Source organism: Sciurus carolinensis, chromosome 4 (genome assembly GCF_902686445.1).
Source record: "Sciurus carolinensis chromosome 4, mSciCar1.2, whole genome shotgun sequence".
In the NCBI taxonomy this organism is placed as follows: domain Eukaryota; kingdom Metazoa; phylum Chordata; class Mammalia; order Rodentia; family Sciuridae; genus Sciurus; species Sciurus carolinensis.
Window position 1 is genome coordinate 14,941,948 of NC_062216.1, and position 26,102 is coordinate 14,968,049.

Genomic DNA, 26,102 nt, shown 5'->3' on the forward strand with positions numbered 1-26,102 from the left:
TTCCACATTAAAAGAATTCAACAAGGGGTTCCTTCAGACAAACTCATCCCAGATACAATCCTAAAATGTGCAGAAAGGAATATCGGAATGCAAACAACCCTTCAGGAGATGGAGGTAAGGAAAACTTCAGGTGCTTCCCAAGGGCCAGGAGGAGTGAAGGAGACATACAAAGACTCTGGAATCAGAAATCAACATGACTCTGGATCTTTCAACAGAAAATCTTTTTTTAAAATATATTTTTAGTTGTATGGGCAAGCAATATCTTTATTTAATTTTATGTGGTGCTGAGGATCGAACCCAGTGCTTCACACCTGCGAGGCAAGCGCTCTACCACTGAGCTACAGACCCAGCCCCTCAACAACAAATCTTAAAGTAAAAACAATTCTGAGGGAAAAGCACCGCCAACCTAGAACTTTACACTGGATCTACCTAAGGTACACTAATGACATTTACACACATGTAAGATCAAAATCCTTTCCTTCTATGACCTCTTCTTCAGGAAAATACTGAAGGCAAGGGACAACCACGGAAGCAGTAGGCATGGGATCTGAGGGGAAGAAGAGGGAGTTCCAAGATAGGGGTGACCCAGCCAGCTAGAGAGCAACCAGTCAAACTGTAGCCCATCAGGATTTACTAGGCATTCTAAGATGGTACTGAGATCTGTGAGGATGGGCCATTAAATGAATTACTGAGAACTTGGCTCACTGTGGTACGCAAACCATGCACAGGTATGGTTTCCATGAAAGGAAAAGCTGCCATATTTCTAATAACCCAGCCCTTCTGACCTTCAGAAAAACCTGGCCTTTTTTGATTTCCAGGGATCCATAAGAACACAAAGGCTCAGGGGACAAAGGTGGCCATACCAGTTGCAGGGGTCCCAACAATTACAGGCATGCTCTGGGGCTGAGTGCCTGGACATTGCAGTCGCACTAAGAACCATGACCACACACACCCCACAGTCTATGATATAATGGGGTGATGCCTGACACAGGACTTCTGATAATCTCGGAAATAGGGGCTTAAAGCTAGATCTAATTTGATTTAGACCACCCAAGAAATATGATTCCTCAAAGCACAGTAGATGTCTGTTCAGATGTCCATCTTGGTAGGACTTAGGGACAAGAGCACACCCACTCAGTTCTCTTAATCCATTCTACAACTGAAAATCCAACAGAACAGTTTCTATATTATGACCAGCTATTACTGAACCTGTCAGAAAACCATCAGTACGTTAAAGGAAAATCCCACCACTCACTCACATGACATCCAGCACAGAATCATTTCGAATGACCTTATGGGAGACATCAGCTAGCAGGAAGAGACCTCCATCTGTCCTGCGGATGCTAGCTGCGTAGCCAGGCCAGATCTGCAATCTGGAGAGAGAGGTGGCCTTTACCCTGGAGTTCCAAAGGAAAACAGCCATTTCCATGCCCCCATGTGAAATAATATTTTGAACTGACTCATTATCCTGATAACAATGAGGAAGCCCCAGGAAACAAACTAAATTAAATCAACACTACTGAAAGTTTACTAAAAATCCAAGCTGAAAAAAGGAAAAAGTTTAACTGATTGCATTCACTACCATAAAACTGTTGAATTTTTTTGTCCTTAGTATGATAGCCATAATGAAAATTTCCTTTCCAGTACATACAAAAGTAAAAAATGAGGGGAAAAGTTACCAACCTGTGCTGCTGCAGTACCATAGCACTTGTAGGGTCATAGAAGTTTCTCCCCACGAGCTTCATATCTAAAAGTTTCATTACTCTGAAATAAAAAGCAGGAGTGAGTTTTCTTCTCTCCCTCCTCTCTCCTTCCCCTCTCCCTCTCTCCCCCACCACCTCTTTCTTTTGTGCAGTAGGAGGAGTGCAACCCAGGGCCTTACTCACGCTAAGCAAGTACTCTACCCTGAGCTACATCCCCAGTCCTAGAATGGGCTTCCTAAAGGAAGAATGATGAAAAGAAGCTCCATTACTCTTAGTTGTGGTTTCTTTTTGAAATCTAAAGGGTCAGAAATGTTTTTGTTCTTTGTACAATACAGATTTTATGTCAAGATCAGTCTTGATAAAAGAAAAATAAAGATTATCAAAGCATTTGTCTTGGAGTATGTACAAGTGACTGCAGCCTTTCTTACTTACTAGCTAGCCAAACACTGAGATATCCCCCAGGCTCAATTCACATTACTTGTCACCATTAGCTAAAGAGAATATAAAAGCCAGTTTCCAAGTGTGTGAATAACAAGTATGGCAAACAGAATTAGGTCTGTTTAAGCTTTGTTTCATTAAATAACAGGCGATTTGGGAATAAGAGCTGTAAGAAAATTAGGGAGTCTCAAAAGATATTAAACAATTATGAGCTATCTGTAATCCTGAAATTCAAGAACTAGAAAAATTCTCCCAATATTTTTGCACTTTTCCTCCTTGAGTAACCCCTCACTAACAACCGGATTAAATACACAATCTGCTTTGAAAGTTCTTAAACTAATCCAAAGGTATCCATCCCCCATCCAGCTATCCCCAGACCCAATTTAATTTACCCAAAGTTGGCCTATCGCTTGTGAGATAATTTTTAAGTTAGCATAAAGATAATTCATTTACAGGCTGAGGTTGTGGCTCAGTGGTAGAGCACTTGCCTAGCATGTGTGAGGCACTGGGTTTGATCCTCAGCACCACATAAAAATAAATGAAGATACTGTGTCCATCTACAACTATCTAAAACAATTTTTTAAAAAAGATAATCCATTTACTTATTGAATGTTTAATAATCCTTTTGTAGATTATTATAAATAAATGTATTTATTAAATGTTTAATAACTGAATCACTTACTAAAACCATCTATAGACATATGTATTGTCCATAATGCCATAAGCTTCTTGAAAAGCATTAAAGCAGATACAAGATTAAAATTAAAGCAAAGTAAGACTGCAGTTATTTTCTCACCGCCGGAAAACAATATTGTAGAAGGGAATGCACAGATCAGAACAGGGCTCCAGGATCTTTGTCAACTGAATCTTAATGCTGATTTCGGCATCATCAGTTTTCCTTTGACTTTTTAACTCAAGAATCTAACAAATAAATATATACACAAGTAAAAAGAAATGACCAAGGCCTAACTTAATCCAACTGTTTTCTAGAGGACACCAAAATTTCTCAAAATGTGTTTTCTACTTACCCCTCACTTTGAGGCCCACAATAGCAAAATCATAAGCATGATAACTAGGATTTAAGAAATTATTTGGTAATATAAACCCAATGAAGTTTGAAGTTGAAATTTTAAGTCATTCTTTATCACTGAGATCAAAGGTCTCTTATGTGAGAAGATACTTCTTACAGAACTCAGACAGAAGAATTTCTGCTTTGTTCTGCAGACACCTGCCTTCCCTCTAAAAATAAGAAGGTTCAACTCAAACATTCAAGAAGTAGCTGGGCACGATGGCACACGCCTGTAATTCCAGCGGCTCAGGAGGCTGAAACAGGAGGATCATGAGTTCAAAGCCGGCCTCAGTAACGGTGAGGTGCTAAGCAACTCCATGAGACCTGTCTCTAAATAAAATACAAAAATAGGGCTGGGGATGTGACTCAGTGGTTGAGTGCCCCTGAGTTCAATCCTCAGTGCCAAAAAAAAAGGAATCTACAGTTTCCCACCACCCAAAACACCAGAGCACTCTTAGGTTCCCCCCAAAGTACATGTCCCCTTTGGTCTCACTTGCTGAAGCTTAATAGGCAGATAGAGAATAGATCCATCAAAAGCAGTGACATTTCCAGTGACAGCTTGATGGTCCTTCAACATGCCAAACCTCATGCTTTTACACTCCACGTTGGGGCTGTAAAATAATAAAGAGAATTTCACTTCAATTTGGCTCATATAACAATATTTACTACAGCTGAGCAATAGGTAAAGGATGAAAGGGATGTTAGAGAAGCAGTGTTTGTAATTGCTCCACCTAGTGGTCATGTTAAAAAATACACAGATGTCTAAAACTACAATGGACTCAGGAACACCTGCTCATCACAGAAACACTGGAAAATATAGGTAAAGAAAATAAAAACAATCCATTATTCCAACTCCCAAGGACATATGTCCTAACATGTCAGTGTATATAACCAGGGGACTTTAGATCAGGGGATCAAAAACCTTTTTTTATGAGGGACCAGACTAGAAATATTTTTGGCTTTGTGGGCCATATGTCTTGCAACTCTACAGTAAACTAATGTGTAGCTATGTGCCAACAGAACTTCATTACAAAAACAGGCTGTGGGCCAGGTTTAACCTTTGGACCAACTGTGGTTTACTAATTCCTGCTCTAGAGTCTTCAGAGATACATTTTTAAGGTGTTTTAAAAAACAGGATTTTACTCTAGTCATTTTTCACTTAGGGCTATTTCATCATTTTATTAATTCATTGTCACAAATATTACAACTCTGAAAAGTATCAGCAGCTACTTTGTACGACTGTCCCATTATATCACAGTAATATACAACCTCACTCTACAACTGCAAAGTTTGAACAAACACAAGGTCAAAAAGGGTCAAGGATGTTCAAGTACATGAAGAAAGACTTAAAAAAAAAATCAAGTGGTAATCCAACATAATCGTCCCTAAAATTAAACACTCCCATGCTAACATCACATTTCTTTGAAAAAAATTTTATATATGGGATGAATATACCTTTATCTGAAAGGTCTGGGACCAAAATGTTTTGGATTGGGGAATATCTGCATATACATAACGAAATCTCTTGGGGATGGCATCCAAGTCTAAACACAAAATTTATTTATGTTTGATATATGCCACATACAAAACATGAAAGTCATTTTATATAGTATTTTAAATAACTTTGGGCATGAAATGAAGTTTCATGGTGTGGGATTTTCCACTGATGCCCTGTCAATGGTCAAAAGGTTTCAGATTTTGTTTGGAGCACTTCAAACTCTGGATGATCCACCTGTATACACACAGCCACCCTCTGAACACAGTATTTAAGTTTGTCTCCCTAGACTCCCTTCATGTACTATGAGGAAGCTGCAGGATGCCCAGTCCACTGTGTCTACTCAGTATTCTCTCACTGACCTAGAATCACCTTCATACTGCAGCTTCATGGGTCCAGATCTACAATTGCAAACACTTCGCTCCATGCCTTCTCCATGGCCCATTCAACACCGAGTGCCCTGAGACCTATAGGAACTCACATGACCCTTTCTGCTTCCTTAAGGTTTGTCAAGCTTTCTCAGAGAACGCCTTCTCCCCTCTCTTTAACACTGGTCTCCCCTTCTTTTCCCAGCGGGCCTGCTTGCTCCTGCTTGCTCCCTTTCCTGGATCCTTCCCTGCTCCGGCTGGACTTTCTTACCTCTGTTGAAGACACTCTGCTGCCCTCCAGAACTATTCCTTTCTCATTCCTATTACAAGCTTTTAAAGTGAGTGCTGATTCACTGGCTATTTCTCATGGCCTATGGTCTCTCTGGTTCTTTTAATCTTTTAGATTTTTCTCTCTGTAATTCAAACAGAGGTACTAGAAAACAACCAAGTGCCCCCTTGAAAGTAAATCCAGTAACTTTTTTTCCTGTCAAAAGTTAACCCCTTCTTCCTCATTCAAATGGGTCCTTCCTTTGGTCTTCATAACTGTTTCTTTTCTCTCCAATTCTTCCACTTGTGCTATGAATCAGAAACTGCCCTTCAAAAATTTTGACTCTCTAGTATAGCCACTTTGGGAAAAAGTAGGGAGGTTTTTCAAAAAACTAGAAACAGAATTCCTGTTTGATCCAGCAATCAATCCTATTTATGAACATATATCCGAAGAAACTAAAATCAGTACAAATCACTCCTGTATTTGTTTCATCTCTATTCACAATAGCCAAGACACATCTATTAGTGTGTGAATGAAGAAAACATGGTGTGTATCATACACACACACACACAAATACTACATTATACTGCCTTTATAAAGTAAGGAAATTCTATCATTTGTGGCAATGCGGATGAACCTACATTATGCCAAGTGAAATAAGCCAGGCACAGAAAGACAAATTCTCTATGATCTCACTTAGAAGTGGAATCTAAAAAGTTGAACTCAGAGAGTGAAATGGTGATTACCAGAGGCTGGCGGAGGGCAGTGGGGGAGGTGGAGAGGAGAGATGTTGGTTAAAGGGTACAAAGCTCCAGTGAAACCAGAGGAATAAGTTTTATTGATTTGCTGCACTATTGTGACCATAGTTAATAATGATGTGTTGTATATTTCAAAATTGCCAAGAGATCTTAAATGTTCTCATCACAAAACAAGGTAGGTGAAGTGATAGGTATATTAGCTTGATTTAATCTTTCTGCAGTGTGGACATATATCAAAACATCATATTATACCTGATAAACATAAACTGTCAATTTTTCTGAAAATGGGGCTTCTCATTTTCCCCACAGGTATTTCAAAGCAGTCATTCACATTCACGATTCCTGGTAACAATCTCTAGTTAATGGCTCCCCTAAGATCTTACAAGAACACAAACTAATATAAATCTTAATTTTAAAAAAGAATGATAAATCCTGAAGTTACTGACACATAATTAAAGTTCTTTTCCTTTATTTCCTCACCCTCCAATTTAACTCTAGACTGTCACAATCAGATGTCAAACGTTGGCTATGACGACACAGGAAGAGGAGGATCCAGGTTTTGTGGGATGTAGCACCTATACCATTTGTCAGAGTGCATTTAAGGCAAGGAGTACAAAATTACACACACAAAATAAGTCAAAAGATCATTGGAGGGACCCTTGCAAGTAGAAGGCCCTAAACTTAAGCTTTATTCATTTCACATTAAACCCAATTCTAACTTCATACAAAACCCTGTAGTTCTTGAGTTAAAATCTGAATTGGTAATGTGGTTTAAAAACATAAAACACAAAAATATTAACCTTAAACTTCCTTCCAGGATCTGACTACAGGCATCACTGCACCGGGAGGATCACCAAGAATTATACAGAATACTGTCACATCGTGTGCATGTATGAATATGGGACAATGAATCCCACGATTACGTACAATTAAAATGCACCAATGAAAACACGAAGAAAAGAATTATAAAGAACAGCATTCAGTTATCACACCATTCCTGCCCTCAAGGAAGTGAGCAACAGAGAGAATAAATGCTACAAATACCTGAAAGTCACATGATATTGATAAACTGCTTCATTATGACACTGTATTTTGATGAGGTTCAGTCCCAAAGATTGAGGTGTTCCTTTTGATCCTTGCTTCACAAAAAGCTCTCTGGGAAAAAAAAAAAAAAGTATGCAGCCAGATCATGTAGTTTCAGCTACTCAGGTGGACAAGGCAGGTGTTTGAGACCACCCTGGGGCAACATGAAAAAAAAAAGCACCCACATGTATAAACAAACAACCCATACCAACAACAAAAAGGATGAGGAAGCAATGTTTTTTCACACTTCACTTAACACAAACCAAGAACCAAGATGTACAAAGCAAGCTTTGAAGATGAGAAGATAAATCCTTAGCAACCTCTAGTTAGGCAGGGCCAGGCTACCCGTCCTAACCATAGCACCATAGTAAATGAGGCCAGCTAACCAAGAACAAAGAATTGGTTCTACAGCAGGTGAGGACATGCTGGAATATTTCTCCTAAGTTTTTTCCTTGTCTTCAACAAAACAAAGAACTCTGAAATGGAAGGAAAATGGCAGGCCATGAGTCTGCTCTCCAGTACTACTACATATACGCACTTCATCAGGAATTGTCCCACCTCTTTGTCAATCTCCCCAATGGCAAAAAATGAAAATAAAAAATAAAACACCCTGTCACTCAAGGAGGAATTTGAACACAACAATGGTGTTACAGCCCAAAGGCAGAGATCAGGAGGCACATCCTCCTCAGAAATCCCTCTACTGCCAAGGCAGAGCTCCGGACTTACTTTTCCTTGTGTTCCATGGTCAGGACAGGAGGGCAGTCTGGAGAACGCAATGAGGACTGAGGCAAAGGTGGGGGTGGTGACAGTCGTGGGGGATCTCGAGTGGCCAGGCTAAACACGCTGGGAGACTTGTCCACTCCTCTGCCGATACCACCAGTTGCTCTTCCCAATGGTAATAATGAGGAATCCAAACTCCCCCTTCCTAGCACTCTGAAATGGTGAAAAGGGAAGCAAATCAGAACTTTCCTAGTCGTGTTTCTATCTGTGCTTCATCTAGATCATTCTGTGAGTCTACATTCTCTTTCTGGAGGAGTCAGCCAAAGGGGCCCAGGCAGAGCCTCAGCATTCTCTCAAAAACACGAAATCATGACTCACTCTCCAACAGCCACTGACAGTCAGTTCTCTCTTACAGCCATCTTCCAGAGCAGAACAGAAAGCAGTGTGATTCACCAGATACAAGAACCCCTCCAACCAGGGCAACTTCTTGAGAGGTGAACAAAGCTACAGACAACCCAGTGGAGAACTTTTCCTCCTCTCCCAGTGACTGCCTTGATCAACAGCAGCTCCCTGATTTTGGAAAATGTCCCCTCAGCAATGCTTATCATGAGATGACATGTCCCCTCCCACAGCTTCTCTCTCCCCCTGAACTCAATGGTTGCATGAGAAGTGACTTTACCCACCGATTCCAACCAACCGAGGCCTCTGCCAGCTTGCTATCCCCAGCAGCCAACACCGAAGGGTCAGGAAATGTGGGACGGGGTTCTTCTTTGTCCTTTCGTGCCATGTTAGCAGACAAGCCTCGACCTAAAATGCCTCTGCCTGAGTGGAAGAACCAAGCCCAGCTGTGACTATGAGCTGAGTATGTTTCAAAGTACAGTTATTTTTCTGAAGAGAAATTGTACGGATTTAAGCACCAAGTAATCATACATACAACCGCAGATTCTCAAGTTAGCTTTCCACTTACCTAAAGGAGGCACTTCCCGTTTCAGAGGGGTCCGGGACACTGTCTCAAGGCCCATGCCTCGGAACATGGACACCAAACCCACAGACTCCTGGGAAAAGTTGATGAATGAAGTTATTTTAAAATGAAGTTTAAAACCCCAGAAACAATGACCTTCTTGAAGCCTTGGTTAAATAATAAAAATCACCTCTAAATTCCATAAATGTTTTAAGAATAAGGCACAAAAATAATTTATAAAATGTTTTTTCAGGCTGGGTTCAGTAGCACAGGCCTATAATCCCAGTGGCTGGGAAGGCTGAGACAGAAGGATCATGAGTTCAAAGTTAGCCTCAGCAATTAGTGGGGCCCTGAGCAACTCAGTGAGACTCTGTCTCTAAATAAAATACAAAAAAGGGCTGGGGATGTGGATCAGTGGTTAAGTGCCCCTGAGTTCAATCCCCAGTACAAAAAAAAAAAAAAAAAAAAAATTTTTTTTTTCAGGTTGTGGGTGTAGCTCAGTGGTAGAGTGCCTGCCTAGCACATCCAGGATTCCAGTCCCAGGACAAAAAAGACAAAAATGTTTTCAATACTCATAACTATAGCACATTAGAGTTTCAAGTATAAATTGTTAGGTTAAAAGTTCACAATCGCGCAGGGTGCTGTGGTACTGTCCTATAATCTCAGCTACCTGGGAGGCTGAGGTGGAAGAATCATATAAGTTGCTAGCCTGGACAACTTAGCAAGACCCTGTCTCAAATAAAAGAGAAGAGGGGGGCTGGGGAGATAGCTCAGCTGGTAGAGTGCTTGCCTTGCAAGCACAAGGCCCTGAGTTCGATTCCTGGTACCGCAAAAAAAAAAAAAAAAAAAAAAAGAGAGAAGAGGGTTGGGGATAGAGCTCAGTGGAAAAGTACCCCTGGGTTCCACCTCCAGTACTGGGGAGGGAGGTAATTCCATGATTTTAATCTACAGTAGAACAAAATAAAAAAGAAAATAATTACCTTTTCCATTTTTCTAGTTTACTCCTTGTTTACCCAAGGTAAGAGGGAACAAGTATACTGGTTTCAGAAAGGGTAGATCACTTATGGGTATTAGAAATTGTAATATTATCCAACAAAAACTGCTATTATTTTCCTGTAGCAGTCTGGAAGTTTACTACAGTTACATGAATTAGTCCTGCCATGTGAATAAAAGCCACCCACAGACTCGAGCAATTCATCTGAATAAACATACACGATTACTGTCATGCACTTTTCTTCCAACAGAAATATTAACTGACACTGACAATTCTACTTAAAATTATCATAACTGCATTATTAAGTTCTTCCTGTATGTGCTCTTTATCTTTGACATATATTAATCATAGACAAATACTGTTCTTAAAATTACTCTATAATTAAGAGATTAAGGATGCACACATGCAGTCACCCTGCAGTAGCAATAGTTGAAGATCCTCTTTTTCTTTACGATTTGGGCAAAGAACTTAAAAAGGAACAAATCTAACAACTGTTATCTCAGATTCAGGAGTTGTTGCCAATACCATGGAGCCAACCAGGATGAAAACCTGAACAATCAAAAAGAAGCAACAGGATGTGTGTGTGTGTGTGTGTGTGTGTGTATTTTCCCTGCTCCCCAATACTGGGGATTGAACCCATGATAGGCAAGTACTCTACCAATGGGCTACATCCATGACCCCTTTTATTTTGAGATAGGGTCTCACTAAGTTGCCCAGGCTGGCCTCAAACTTGCAATCCTCCTGACTCAGCTTTCCAAATAGCTGGGGTTACATGTATACATCACCATGTTTGGCAACAAGCTGTACCTTTAAGCCTCCCAATTGTGAATGGACAGATGGATGAATGGATGGATGAACAGACTAAAGCTAGAGGACTGACCAAAGGCCCTTACCCAAGTCCATGTAGTGATTATTATGAGGTACTTTTTTTAGACTTATAACTCTAGGATTTGAATTTCACACCCAGAAGATGCAACTATTTATTGAAAACAAACAACCTCTTGATTTTGGTATGGACTTTCCAGGTTCCTAAGAACTCTGAAATTCACTCCTTCTCTGTTCATATAGCTAAGCTGTATACATTGCAACTAGATATGGCTTACCCTTTGTGCTGATGGGCTCTGTGTGCTGGGCACCTCTGGCTTTCCAAACATATGGCCTCTGCCTGCAGGCCCTGCCCTACCGAGAGCTGAGTCCAAAGGCCGAGGAGTTTGTGGCCAACAGCCTGGCATCCGTACACATTGGGATGGGTGAACAGGAGCAGGGCCCCTGAATGGTGGTCGGATAGGATCCATTGGAAGTCTGCAGAGGATGCAGATGTTGAACCTGTTCTGGTTAATTACCTGTTGGCATTGGAAAAAAAGATTAAATTCCCAATTGTTTTCCTTTTCCTTTAAGACAGACTCACAAAGCATTAAACACACACACACACACACACACACACACACACACTTACTTTAAGTTGACGTAACCAGGTGTTTATAACATATTCACTTGGAAAGCTTGTATATGAGCCTGGAAAATTCTAAACACATTCCATTAATAATCCCTTAAAAGCTGGATCTCTTCTGAAACTTAGTTTCTACTTAAAAAGCCTTAGACAACTCAGTTCTATAAGTTAATCACCTGTTGTAGGAGGATGTGAATTTTACATATGGGGATGATTTTGGTTTATAAACATTACTTAACACGGCCATATCATAAAATTATTCTAATAAATATCTATAGGTTTTTGCCCTCTCCTTTACCAAATTTCTATTTTTTCCCCCAGTCTACAACTGTATTAAATTCATCCCCATGATTTCTCTGGTTGCCTCTCTAAATCTTTAAAAACAATTTTTTTTTTTAGTTGTAGATGAACATAATACCTTTGTTTTTGTTTTTTTAATGTGGTGCCAAGAATCGAACCCAGTGCCTCACATGTACATTCTACCCCAGCCCTGCCTCTCTGAATCTTTATCCAATTCCTTTCTATAAAATGCTTCTTTCAAAATCCACCAGAACAGAGGTGTCCAGGGTACAGAGCCTTTCTACTCTGAACCCACAATACGGGCAGGATTTCACGGTTCCATTTAACTCTCTCCACATTCCCCAGAATATAAAGTTCACCAGGCCTCTTCAAAACTACTTTATAAGCTACAAATCTCAGGACTCCCTCTCTATAACAGCTCCTCTTATTGTCCAGACCTGTCTGTAATTCCTGAAATTGTTTTGTTATTGTAGTTTTTGTTTGTTTTTGCAGAGCTGAGGAGATAACCCAGGGCTTTGTGCATGCTTAACACAGACTCTACTACTGAGCTACATCCCCATGTAGTGCTTAACTAAAAAATAAGTAAGCCTCTTCTTAACTTTTGAAATTCTATCTATGGTATTAATTTTCAGGCCATGCATATGAAGAAAAGACAACTCCTAAATCAACAGTATAGGTGGAGGTAGTTCAAGGACTTGTGAATTTTTTAAAATGCATCTGTCCTTTTTCACTCTATGAAGGCTAGCTAGCTTCCCTTCTTAGATTACAGTGGGTCTCTCCTTTAGTTGCCAAAACCCCTTTTCGGTGTGCCTGGAGTCCTTGCCCACATTTCTTCAACCCCAACTAAAAATCTAGAACAAACAGATGCCTAACTGGCACATAGTGATAGGTGCTATAACACCCACCAATCACAGAAATTTCTGGAAGCCTCTTTCTCCACCCTTCCCTGTCCCCCATCGTTAGCCCAAAAGTTTCAACGGGAAGGAAGCCAGGCCAGACCAACTTTCCCTGCCTCTTATTTTAATATTCCTTTGAGTTGCTGATGGATTTTTACATGTGGTGCTGAGGCTCGAACCCAGGGCCTTACATGTGCTAGGAAGTGCTCTACCACTGAGCCCCAGCCCCAGCCCCTGCTTCTTCAAGCCCTGCTCTGAGCTGGGGCCCTAGGCCTGGGGCCTAACCCGCCAGGCCCCTAAAGGTACATCCCACCTTTTCTCCACCCAGAGAAAAGGCCCTTTCCCTCAACCCAGTAGCTTCCTGTGGGGATCTGCTACCACTCCACGCTTGTGAGGGTCCCCCTTGCTCCCGACACCTTTTGGTACTTTTCTCGGTCTTCCGCTCCTCCCTCCCACCCACCCGGCCTCAAATAACGACTTCCCGCCCCCGCCCCACCCAGGGCCCCAGGGCACCTTGCGTCTCCTGGGCGGTGGGGAGTGGGTGGGATGGCCAGCTCGCCACCACGTGCTACAGCAAAAACCCACTCAGCCCGCACCTGCGGCTCGCTCCTCCTGGCCTTCCACACCTGACTCCTATCCTCTCACCTGGGCTTAAGTCCTCACCGGCCTTACTGCACCTTGAAGAACATCGCACTCAAACCCATCCGCCACGCGGAAGGATCCACGTGCTTCCCACAGTTTTTTTGATAAGCTCAGGAACCTGAACTGAGCCCATTGGCCAAACCTCATGCCACTCACAATATCCAGCCATCTCATTGGTTCGTCTGCAAAAGAGGCAGTCCATTTGGAGCAGCTTTGCTCTGCAAGGAGCTTCCTCCCAAAGGATTGTTAGAAATTACGTGGTAGTCTGAGCTTTTAGATGTTTTTGAGATCCTGAGACCCTTTCCGTGGCCAACTCCTGTGAACAGATTTAGCTTACATGCTCTTGTTGATATTGACTTGCCCCATTTCTCCCAATTAGAGGCCATAGGGATATGTGATAAACAAAAAACAATAATACTGGGACTGGGGATGTAGCTCAGTGGTAGAGTGCCTAGCTCGCACATGCCCCGGGTTCAATTTGTAGGCATCCATAGGGTTGTATGGAAGGGTACAAATGATAAGGAGATAATGTATATAAAATACTTAGTACGAGATGACGCCCCAAAAATGTCCAAAAATTATTATTACATAAATCTATGAGCCGAGTGGAGCATCTTCAGACTAGAATATTATTAGTGTCCGATTCTGCAATGAAAGCATATTTTCACCCCAAAAAAATTTCTTACCCCCTTCCGAACCATTTTGGCAAATAATTTTGCCCCATCTCAACCCCTAGATTTTGGGAAGTGGTGGGGGCCAAGTTTCTGGAAGCTTTGGCAGATGCTGTGGAGACCTCCAGATAGCTCTACATGGAATAAGACTAGAGAAGGATTGTTGACCTTACCCCTTAAGGCCTCAAATATTTCATGCCTTGTTTTAATCCATATATTCAAGGACCCTCCTTTCCATATTGAATGAGAATAGAGTCTGAAAACTATTTGGAGTAGGAAGATTTTCAAGGTGGGAATGAAATTGGCAGGATGCCCTACACTGTACAAGTTATTTGTTTAACATACTGTTATAACATTGTCAGTTCCTCTATCCCTTAACTAACTTACCATGTTACATTGTTATAAGAATTGTTACTTATGCAAACATTGAGTAGCAAGTGCAATAAAAATCAGTTATATAAACTGTTCTGTAACCTTGATGAAGTCCCAGCTCCCAGTCCTTTTTGGAACTCTGACCTACACCTGCATGAAAGATAAATTCATCATACATGAAACAGTATTTTAGGGGCAGAATTCAGTAAGTCTTCTGCTAGATCTAAGGCAACAGTAATTCTCAGATGATTTTCTGAGCACATCTGTTTTGTAATCTAAACCAGAGCAACATAAGGAAGTGATACAGATTGGGTTCCTTAGATTTCTACAGCATTCATGCAAGAGCAGGTGGCCTCTGTACAGTATTTGTAGCCAGTTCATACATCATGAATACTATTTATTTCACTAAAGAAAATATATAATCTTGGTGTTGATTGAAAATAAAGATGGTCACAATGGGGCAGGGGTTTAGCTCAGTAGGAGAGCGCAAATATACCATGCCCAGGGCTCTAGGTTCCATCTTCAGCACAGGGTGGGTGGTGGTGGGATGTCGAAGTTCTGTCTGAAATACAGGCATTTGTTCGGAATCTTTCAAAAGCTAATCAACTGTGGAGAGCAGGCCATGACAGCAGGTAATGCCCTACTCTGAGTCATTTCATAATGTATAGAAATGCAGATTTTAGGCTGTGCCTCGTCCTGAGCTACTCCATCTTGAGAACAAGTGCTAAGGTAGAATGAGGGTAACTTGTCTGGGAAACAAAATAACCACCAGATGTCACTTATGGAAACGAATAACACCCACATTTCTGCTCTGCCTGCCCCTAGGTAAAGAGCCCTCCATTAGTATGCCTTGACTCGTGCCCTCCCATGGCATATTAGACAGTAGTACCTGTAGCAGTGTGGACTTTTGCTGTAACTTAAGCCACAGAGCTTGTCATGATCCAGCAGTAGCATGACTGTAACCCACAAAGACACCTTCGAATTAAGTATATTCATTGAGGAAGTAACATCCTCAACGTGATTGAGGTGAACTTCCTTAACAGCAAGGTGTTGGCAGGAGATTTGATGTCCCCCTTCAACCAGTCAGGTTTGGGGGCTGAAGAAAGTCTAGGTCTCACTATGGTAAGCAGTATGGAGATTCCTCAGGAAATTTGGAATGGAACCACCATTTGACTCAGTTATCCCACTCCTCAGTTTATACCTAAAGGACTTAAAACAGCATACTACAGTGACTCAGCCACATCAATGTTTATAGCAGCTCAATTCACAATAGCTAAGCTACAGAACCAACTTATGTACCCCACAACAGATGAATGGATAAAGAACATGTGTTATATATACACAATGGAATATTACTCAGCCATAAAGAAGAATGAAATTATGGCATTTGCTGATAAATGGATGGAGTTGGAGAATATCGTGCTAAGTGAAATAAGCCAATCCCAAAAACCAAAGGTTGAATGTTTTCTCTGATATGCGGATGCTAACACACAATAAGGGGGTGTGGGTAGGGAAGAATAGAAGTAGTTTGGATTAAAGGAAAGGAAATGAAGGGAAGGGAGGAGGAATGGGAATAAAAAAGATAGTAGAATGAATCGGGCATTACTCTCCCATGTACATATATGTAATTCTACAATATAATTCTACATCATGTACAACCAGAAGAATGATCAGTTATACTCCATGTAGATATGTCAAAATACATGCTACTATCATGTATAAGTAATAAGAACAAATAAAAAATATAAAAGACACTAATTTCCTAAGAAAATAAGAAAATTTTAAAAAAACAGCAATCACAAGGCCCTGGGTTCAATCCCCAGCATGGCAAAATAAATAAATAAATAAATAAATAAGCAAGCCTAGTTCTCCTAGAAGACTACATGGTGGTGGCCAAGCACTTCCAGCCTCATGGGTTCTCCAGTAATAAGGCTAAGGTGGGCTCTTCGAATGGTTGGCTGTGCCTGGGTTAGTCAGTATCTCTGACATGGGCAAGGAAGATACCTTCTTTGGGACAGACTGGATGTTGGAGGAAATGGATCTGAAGGAGTTTGACCTTGATGGCCTGTTGAGAATAGGTGACCTGGAAACCATGCCAGCTGAACTTTTGGCCACATTAGATGATGCATGTGATCTCTTTGTGTCCAGGAGACTAATAAGGATGCTCCCCAGACAATGAACCCCATTGGCCATCTCCCAGAAAGTTGAACAGAAGTGGATCAGTTTGCCCCATTCACCTTCTTGCAAACTCTTCCCCTTTCTCAGGCGGTCCTGTCCTTCCTTCACTCCAGAGCGTTCTTTTTGCTTAGAGGTTGCAGTGAAGTGGATATCTCTGAAGGAGCTAGGAAGCTCTACTCTGCTGTTTACCTTACCGGGATCCCTTAGTGTGGAAAGGAGGAAGACGCCCCCTCAGATAATCATGGTGGCATCTGTGTGAGCCGTGAGTTCAACCTGGGCTCTTCCCAGCAGAGCCTCTCTACCTCCAGGGGCTCTCCTAACGGGAACTTGCCACCTCCAGCTGTGCCGTGTAGTTCTGCCCACCCCAAACCTTACAACCCTCCTGGGGAGAAGATGGTGGCAGCAAAGTACAGGCAAGAAACTGGAGAAGAAGCTGGAAAAAGTGGAGTGAAATAAGCAGCAGCCACTAGGGACCACCAGAAGAGAGCAGAGCAGGAGGTCCTCACGGGCAAATGCGAAGAGTTAGAAGAACAAAGCTCTAAAGAAAAAGCAGATGCTGCCTGCGGCCAAGGAGATCCGTATTTTTTAGAAGAAGTCCACAAGGCAAGGAGGAAGAAAAAGGTCCCCTAGTGGGGTAATCAGGACAGTTGTGTGCTTTATGTAGGTGTGTCTTGTGCTAAAGCTCTGTTGTAATAAACTACTTTGTAGCAAAAGTTAAAAAAAACTGTCCAGCACAATCATAAGTCACAAACTTTGTGATAATAAAAAAGAACCACCTGTGAGCTTTCCAAATTAAATCAGAAGTACATGGATGCATGGGCATATCAAACCCATATCAGAAAAACCAGGCCCACAAGCTCATCAAGATCTAACACCCTCACCTGAAACCCAGAAAAGGAGAAGCACCCCAATACTAGTTAATGGCAGGACACGCCAACCCATGAACAGATCATCTGGTGAACTCATCATAAGGTCAACATGAACTCCCAATTCTGTCCGTGGGACTTCAGCTCAGCCTTATCTCTCTGCTTTGGCCTACTTTGAACTGCCTGCCCTCTGGACCGTGTCCTAGAATAAGTTCTGTGCCCCAATAGCTCTGCACTCTTAACAAGTTCATCTGATCCCTACTCTTATCTGACTGCTCAATGACTTCTTGCTCTCTGCCTGTGCAGCCTCCTGAAGCCCCATGGCTGCTGTAACCCTTTTTAGTCTTTCTGTAATATGAATCTCATTGTTTAAAATGTGGTATGTGACTTGAGTGTTACAGCTATTAATAATTAAGATTGGAATAAAAGAACTCAAGATTGCTGGGCTTATGGCTACCAAGTGACTTAATGAATCACAACCAATGAAAGTAATATAGCTTGTAAATTTATTGTTATTCAAAAATTCTGATTTTGTGGAAAGACACAAATGTGTCTCGTCTATGTTAATGGCATAATTCACTCACATCGACCTCTCCTGGAGTTTATGTTTCCTACCAGGGTACTTCAATTGTTAATTGTCCATCCCTAAGATAGCACTTAGAGGTGAGCATGGTAGCAAATGCCTGTATTTCCAGTGACTCAGTAGACTGAGGCAGGAGATTGCAATTTAGCAGGTCCAATAGCAACTTTGTGAGACCCTGTCTCAAAATTTAAAAAAAAAAAAAAAAAAAAAAAAAGAACTGGGGATGTTCAGTGATTAAGTGCCCCTGGGCTCAATCCCTGGTACCAAATAAAATAAAATAACACATGGAGAGCACCTAGCTACTTGGGAGGTTGAGGCAGGAGGATCACAAGTTCAAGGCCAGTTTCAGCAATTTAGCCAGACCCTGTCTCAAAATAAAAAGGGTTGGGGGTATAACTCGGTGATAGAGCACCTCTGGGTTCAATCCCCAGTACCACAAACAAATACACAATGTCGCATGTGGTAGTGAGTCTATAATCCCAGATACTTCGGAGACCGAGGCAGGAGGAGGCTTGAGCCCAAGAGTTCCAGATCAGCCTGGACAACATAGTGAGAGTTGGTCTCAACAAAACCAACAAAAAAATAGCACACACTTCCAGGCATGGTGGCACACACTGCAATACCAGCAACTTGGGAAACTGAGCCAGGAGGATTGCAAGTTCAAGTCCAACCTCGGCAACTTAGCGAGACCCTGTCTCAGAAAATAAAAAGGCCTGGGGATGTAACTCAGTAGTAAAGCACCCCTGGGTTCAATCCCCAGTACTGGAGAAAGACAAGCAAAAAGCACTGTCTCACCACAGACACACAAAAAGATAATATGTGAGGTAACAGATATGTAAATTAGCTTACTTTAATCATTTTATAATGTAAATATGTATCAATCATTACACTGTACCCCCAAAATACATGCAGTTGTTATTTGTCATTTAAAAGAATACAGCACACACGTACCATAATAAGATAAGGTATTTTGAGTTAAATTACAGGTAATACTTTTTTTAACTCAAAAAAAGCTATAACACCAGCTGGGAAGATAGCTCAGTTGGTAGAGTGCTTGCCTTGCAAGCACAAGGCCCTGGGTTCGATCCCCAGCACCACAAAAAAAAAAAAAAAAAAAAAAAAAAAAAAGCTATAACACCAAATTCTGTTCATATAAGTCTGCTAAAACTCTAAAACTCAGGGTGAAGAGAACCTATAACTATATACAATTTTGACTTTCCTAGGCAGTCATAACTTCAAATATTCTGGCCCTTTGTTTTTGTATATACTTTTGTTCTAACCATGCATTATGATTGGTGGTGGTGGTTGTTATTCAGAAAATAAGATCACTAAAGCCACAGTAATACTAAAGCTGGGGATACAGCTCAGCTGGTAGAGTGCTTGCCTACCATGTGCTAAGGCCCTAGGTTTAATCCCTGGCACCACAAAAACACAAACAAACAAACAAGCAAAAACTGTATTCCCTGTTCAGCCTAGAATCTACAGGAAGGATTTTATTTAACTGGACTATGTCTGTGGTACCTCTGGGTTCCTGGCAGGGGTAAATATAAACCCTCCCAGGAGGAATATACCCTTAGCCAGGCTACCAAAATTCCCACATAAAAAGCATCAGTAGAGATGAACTCATGAGAAAAAAATAAATAACAAAACATATCATGGTTCAATTATAAGACAAAAAACAAAATATTAAAAATGAGCAAAAGGGATCAATGAATCTTTCACAAAAGAAGATATACAAATCATTAAAAGCACATTATCATTATTCATTACAGAAACACAAACCCACAAATGAAATATCATTTCATAACCATTAAAATGGCTGTTACAAGTAAAAGAGATAATGACTGTGATGGTTAATTTTCTCCTTCCTTCCTTTCCTTCTTTCCATCCTTCTTTCCTTCCTTTTGGTACTGGGATTGAACCCAGGGGCACTTATCCTCTGAGCCACATCTCAGCCCTTTAAAAAAATATTTTATTTAGAGACAGGGTCTCATTAAGTTGCTTAAGTCCTCATTAAATTGCTGAGGCTGGCTTTGAACTCATGATTCTCCTGCCTCAGCCTCCCAAGCCGCTGGGATTACAGGCATGCATCACTGCATCCAGCTGATGGCTAATTTTCTATGTCAACTTGATATCACAGGATGCCCAGATATTTGGTCAAACATTCTGAGTGTCCCTGGGAGAGTGTTTGATGAGATTAACATTTAAACTGATGGGCTGAGTAAGGCAAAGTGCCTTCCCTAATGAGGTTGGGACTCATCCAATCAGTTGAAGGCTAGAATAGACCAAAAGATCTGAGTCTCCTCCAATTAAGAGAGACTTCCTCTTGCCTGATGACCTTCAGACTGGGATATCAGCCTTTTCCTGCCTTCAGATTCAAACTGAGACATCTGCTTTTCCTGAGTCTGAAACCTATCAGCCTTTGGACTGAAAATACAACATTGGCTCTACTGGTTCTCAGACCAACTTGAACTTGAACTGGAACTACACCATTGCTCTCCTGGGTCTCCAGGTTACCATCTCATCTTTTCATCCTAATTAATACCCAGAGAGTGGAAAGACACAATGGTCCTTTCCTGAGAACAGCTATGTTCAGTGCTATGGTTTACTGCTGTGGTTTGTAAATGGTTTGTCCCAATCAAAACTTATGTTAAAATTTGATTCCCAGTGTGGCAGTTTTGAGGTGAGGCCCTCAGGAGGTGATTAGGGCATGAAGCATCTCTCTCATGAATGAATGCATGTCTTTCTCATGAGACTGGGTTAGTAATCAACAGAATGGATTAGTTTTTGCAAGAGCAGGTTATTATAAAGCACGTCCAGAACCGCCCCTTGATATCTCTCTCACACATGCCCCTCTTCCACATGTACTGGCTTTCACTTTCTGTCAGGAGTCCCTCATCAGAAGTTGAACAAATGCTCATGCCATGCTCTTGGATATCCAGAACTGTGAGCCAAAATAAACCTCTTTTCTTTATGAATTATCCAATCTCAGATATTTCATTATAGCAACAGAAAACAGACTAAGACACTTAGTAACATATATGGACCAGAAAAAGGAAATGGATGCTAAGTCTATTTCCTGTTGCTATAAGAGAATATCACAAAGAGCTGGGGCTGTAGCTCAGCAGCAGAGCACTTGCCTAGCATATGTGAGGCCCTGGGTTCAATTTCCAGTACTGAAAAAAAAAAAAAAAAAGGTAAATAGATAAAGAGTTCCACAGGCTGGGTGATTAATAAAGAAAATAAATTTCTCACAACTCTAGAGGCAAGAAGTCCAAGATTGAAGGGCTTCATCCGGTGAGGATTTTCTTTCTGTGTATAACATGGCAGAGGCCAACATGGAAAGAGAGGGCGAGAGCAAGAGAAAACAGGCTCCACCCTCATATCCTTACCACCTCTTCAAGGTCTCACCTCCCAGTGCCATCAGAAAGGGAATTAAATTTCAGTGTGAGTTTTAGGAAGGACATTCATACTACAGCAGAGGGAGACTCAGAAGTTGTTTTGAGGAGGCCACTCCAGTGCTCAACAATATCACGTGTGTGGTGGGCAGTCTGGAAGGTCTGCCTTGAGTGGCTGGAGCATCCACTGTGATAAAAGGTGCATCCTTTTATCAAAGTTGAAAATATGACAGATTATTTTCAAGGGTCCTGATGGGGTGGCCAGAGCCAACTAATTGGGACACGACACTGAAACCTAAGAGTGTCAGCACTGGTAAGCCTGTAGCCCTAAGAGGCAGTCAGGTTGGGTGGACTCAATTTCCTTACCCTGTGCATTGTGGCCTCCCTCACCAAGAGACAAATGGTCCGACTTTTATCAGGAGTCACAAGCCTGGTATGCAGTGGTGGCTTGTGCATCTGGAATGCAGAGTCCTTTACTTGGTGCCCAAGGGTGTGCAGAGGGAGCAATCTGGGAGTTGCAGACACAGCCTACACCTCGATTCCAGTTCATATCATCAGAGAACGGGCACCTACACGAGTGACCCACATGGTTCTATCAGCAGTATGATTTGTTTACATGGTTCGTGGCCCTAATGAGAGAAATCTTTAATCTGCCAGTGTGTAATCTTCCAGGTGGCAGACCAAACAGGTAGGTCACTGTCAACAGCCTGAGTCGGTGAAAACAGAACTGGGTTCATCAAGGAGTATTGGCCAGAGCTAGAGAACAGTTTTAGATCTGCCGGCTGAGTGTAGCGACCATATCCATTCTCCATTTCACACAGCTGGAGCTGACACGGAACAGCCACAGCAGCCTGTGGATGCTGCTGGTGTCAGTTTAGCCAAACATCAGTGAAACAAGGCCTGGCATTTAGGGGACCCTCTGCAAACTGGAAGCCTCATTGAGCTGGTGGCTTTGCTTTAGGTTGTAGAGCAGAGAATAAACTGCCCCCAAAGGAAAAGGTGCCTTTTTTTTTTTCCACATCCATCTGAAATGCCAATGGGGCCAGGCCAGAATACTGGAATATACCATTTTTGACAGGAGAGGCTGGTTGGGGTCTTACCACATTGCTAGTTGTTAAATCTTAGTCCACCCCAAAATGGGAGGCCAGTCACAGGCTTCAGTGGTACATTCTGTAACACATTTCCTCAGGTGTTCAGTTTTTTAATTTGTTCTAATTAGTTATACATGATAGAATGTATAACATGATAGAATGTATTTTGACGTATTATATATATGTGGAGTATAACTTCTCATTTTTCTGGTTGTACGTGATGTTGAATCACACCAGTTGTGTAATTGTATGTACATAGGGTAATAATGTTCTATTCATTCTACTATCCTTCCTACCCCTAATCCCCTCCCCTCCCTTAACTCTGCCTAATGCAAAGTACCTCTATTTTTCCCAACACCACCCTTATTGTGAATTAGCATCCACATATCAAACATTTGGCCTTTGGTTTTTTAGGGGATTGGCTTATTTCGCTTAACATGGTTCTCCAGTTGCATCCATTTACCTGCAAATGCCATAATTTCATTCTTCTTTAAAGCTGAGTAATATTCCATTGTGTATGTGTATCACATTTTCTTTATCCATTCATCTGTTGAAGGGCATCTAGTTTGGTTCCATAGTTTGGCTATTGTGAGGTGTTCAATTTTGATGAAAACCCAGTAGCAAGCTAAGAGCTGCTTTTCAAAAGGAGCATATTTACTTCTTAGCCACATCAGGAAAGTAACAAATTCAAAACCCCTACAGTGGTGCTTCCAGGTGGACATTGCCTCTCTTGGACACATGCTCCAATCAACAAAGTGAACAATTCAGAGTCATTAGGGTTGTAGGGTCCTGAAGATATGAGCACATGTCTTTATACTGCAATTTCTGATTGGTATAAGTCCCTTTGGTGTTTATGAGTGCACACAGCATATTTGTGTAAACACCAGTGCCAGTTGTACACTCGCCAGGGGAAGCCATGAAGATAGTTCATTGAACTGGCTCAAAGTTTTACCCACAAGGTCAGCCTGATCCTTTCTTTTCTCCAGAGAGTAATGGACAGTCTTTCCCTAGGAGGAACCTAGGAGACTGTCCAGTCATATCAACTTTCTCACTTGTATATTTGCACAGAAATATAGAAATTCTTGAACACACACAACTTTCACAAGTATAGTCAAGCCTGTGTTCTTTCACCCAACATTTATTTGGTGCCTGTTATGTGTGAGAAATTATTTTAAGTCCTGGGGGAAAAGTCATGCACAAAACCATCTCTACTCTATAGCTTGTGTTCTAGATGGAATATCAGATTAAAAAAAAGAAAGAATAAGTCAAATGATGACAAATACTATTGAGAAAAATAAAGCAAGAGAAGGGGCATAAGGAGCATCAGGGTTGGGAGTTTGCTGGATTATGGAAGGTGGCCAGGGAGTCTGAGAGAACTGAAGGGCTCCAAGAAACCAGACACCTGGGGGAAGTGAGTGCTAGGTAGTTGGGGAAAGAACGCAAAAGTTCCAAAACCGAAGCCTGCTTGCCATGTGACACAAACAGCACAGGTTTGAGTGGCTGGAGTGGGATGACCCAGGAGGAGACTGGGACCTGAGATCACAGAGGTCATAGGAGGGTCCCATGCCATTTTCTAAATTGAATGGACTTTGATTTAATTAAAGAAACATCCAGGCTGGGATTGTGGCTCAGTGCTAGAGTGCTAAGCCTAGCATGTGTGAGGCACTGGGTTTGATCTTCAGCACTGCATATAAATAAATAAAGGTACTGTGTCCTCTACAACTATTTTTAAAAATTTTTTTTAAAAAGAGAAACATATCCATCTTAAATACTTTACCCTAACACACATAAAAAGCACATCCAATGGTGTAGGGACAAGTCTTTTTCTCTGAGAAAGGGCCTGCTGGTTGGCATTCCATGGAATCTACAATGCACTGCTAAGAACACCAATTTTGGTTTCTCTAAAAACGCATTGAGAAGTCAAAGCATTAGAGATCTTGTGAAGCAATCAGAGAACAAATGACCCTGGATGTTCATGATGTCCCTTCTATATTTATATTCATATTGCCTAAACTGAATGCAACAGTATTTTCAGTGACTCACATTTGTTGAGTCTTTCCAAAGCATTTACCTTAGTTTCCATAGAACTAAGAACTCTTTATTTTAGCACTCATATTTCATCAGTTTAAATAATTACTTAAAATTAAGTATTTACCATATTTCTGACAGAAATGACCTTATTTTAGCCCTCAGCTTTATCAGTTTATGCAATTGCTTAGTTAAATTATGTAATTACAAGAGTAAATACAACTACCCAAAACAAGTTTGGGAAAAAACACAACTGACTTGGAAATTCTAACTCACCACGGGTAGCTGGATGTCCTTAGCACACCAGTTCTGCTGATGAAGGAAGGGACCAACCAGAGGTTAGGTAACCACCCAGAGTCCTGTAAGCACATGGCAGGTCTCCAAATGAGCAGGGGTTTTTTTTGTTTGTTTGTTTTGTTTTTAATGCTCATATAGTTTAAAAATTGAACCTCAGTCACACATTTAAGGTTACAAAGGAGCATATGAATAGGTGCAAACACTCTGGAAGGCAAGATCTATCAAAAGTCTTAAAAATGTCACAGAATGAGTTGGAATGTAGCTCAGATGCAAGGTGTTTGCCTCACGTTCACAAAGCCCTGGCTTCGAACACCAATTTAAAAAAAAAGTCACAGAATTTGACTTAACAAAGATGTTTTGTTTTGTTTTGAGACAGGTCTTGCTGTGTTTTTCAGCAGGCTGGTATAGAACTTGTTGGCTCAAGTGATCCTCTTGCCTCCATCTCCCGAGTACCTGAGACTACAGGTGCACACCCCTGCTCCCAGTTAGTAAAGCTGTTTTTAATAAAGAACCTTAGGAAAATAGTTGACAATGCTGGCAACAATTTAACGAGGTTATTTATCACGTCACTTTTTTAAACAGTGAAAAACTGGAAAAATCTAAATATCCAGACACAGAGGCATGATTGCTTGGGTAAAATTTTGTAGCCCAAAGATAAGATTCTAATTTAGCCACTAAGGTTGTACAACATAAGACATTTCCAGAATTCTTGTGAAAAATACCGTAGAAAGGTTTTCAAGTCACCCTGAGTGCGGGTCTAGCTAAAGGGGCTGCTTCCTTCTGGAACACAGCACCACAGGGCCACATTCCAACTTTAGACGAGTGCCACAACTGCAGAGGATATAGTAGGTGGCACTCGTCATCCCGCAGGCCTTTGTAAAGCGTCAAGCTGGACCGCAGGGGCTAGAAAGCAAAATACTAACATTTCCCCATTCTCTTGCAGTAGAGTTCTAGATGTGAATTAGTTCCTACTAACTGAGATTGGAAGATGGAAGGAAGTCAAGTCAAGGCCATTTTCCCACAGCTTTTGACTGTTTTCTACTGTCAAAGCTTCGGAGTGAACTTGACTCTTATCTCACACCCACAACTAATCTATCAGCAGATCAAGCTGGCTAAAACTTCAAAATAAGTATCTAGAGCTGGGCCCTGTGGTTCACACCTGTAATTCCAGGGGTTTGGGAGGCTGAGTTAGGAGATTGTAGGTTGGGGGTCAGCCTGGACAATTTAATGAGACCCTGTCTCAAAAAAAAAAAAATTTTTTTTAAGTGCTGGGAATATAGCTCAGTGGTAGAGTGCTTGCCTGGTATGTGTGAGGCAATTCTCAGTATTGAAAAAATTTTAAAAGTGTCTAGAATCCAATCACTCCCTACTCATCCACCATTACGCTCTACCACTATCCACTACCCTTATCTAAGCACACTTGTCTGTTGTGTGGCCTGGGATCTGCAGCCGTGCTCGGCCTGTGTTTCAACA

The 26,102-nt window shown here is 41.4% G+C and overlaps 1 protein-coding gene and 1 pseudogene across 3 annotated transcripts in view; one reads left to right on the top strand and one right to left on the bottom strand.

Moving 5' to 3' along the window:
- Nucleotides 1-25,829, bottom strand: part of Piwil2 (piwi like RNA-mediated gene silencing 2) — a 67,788-nt gene extending 41,959 nt beyond the window's left edge. The window contains exons 1-10 of one of the 3 annotated variants that reach the window (XM_047551447.1): nucleotides 24,609-25,829; nucleotides 10,961-11,200; nucleotides 8,870-8,957; nucleotides 8,586-8,724; nucleotides 7,909-8,115; nucleotides 7,144-7,254; nucleotides 3,704-3,821; nucleotides 2,938-3,062; nucleotides 1,684-1,764; nucleotides 1,260-1,373 (exon numbers count right to left, since the gene is read on the bottom strand). In XM_047551447.1, coding sequence (XP_047407403.1) covers nucleotides 1,260-1,373; nucleotides 1,684-1,764; nucleotides 2,938-3,062; nucleotides 3,704-3,821; nucleotides 7,144-7,254; nucleotides 7,909-8,115; nucleotides 8,586-8,724; nucleotides 8,870-8,957; nucleotides 10,961-11,152 — 1,175 coding nt within the window. In that variant the 5' untranslated portion in view covers nucleotides 11,153-11,200; nucleotides 24,609-25,829. Of the gene's footprint in view, nucleotides 1-1,259; nucleotides 1,374-1,683; nucleotides 1,765-2,937; nucleotides 3,063-3,703; nucleotides 3,822-7,143; nucleotides 7,255-7,908; nucleotides 8,116-8,585; nucleotides 8,725-8,869; nucleotides 8,958-10,960; nucleotides 11,552-24,608 lie in introns of those variants that run through there. The other 2 variants (XM_047551446.1, XM_047551445.1) reach the window with 2 other exon arrangements.
- Nucleotides 14,811-16,996, top strand: LOC124982647 (cyclic AMP-dependent transcription factor ATF-4-like; annotated as a pseudogene).
- Nucleotides 25,830-26,102: the final 273 nt, after the last annotated feature.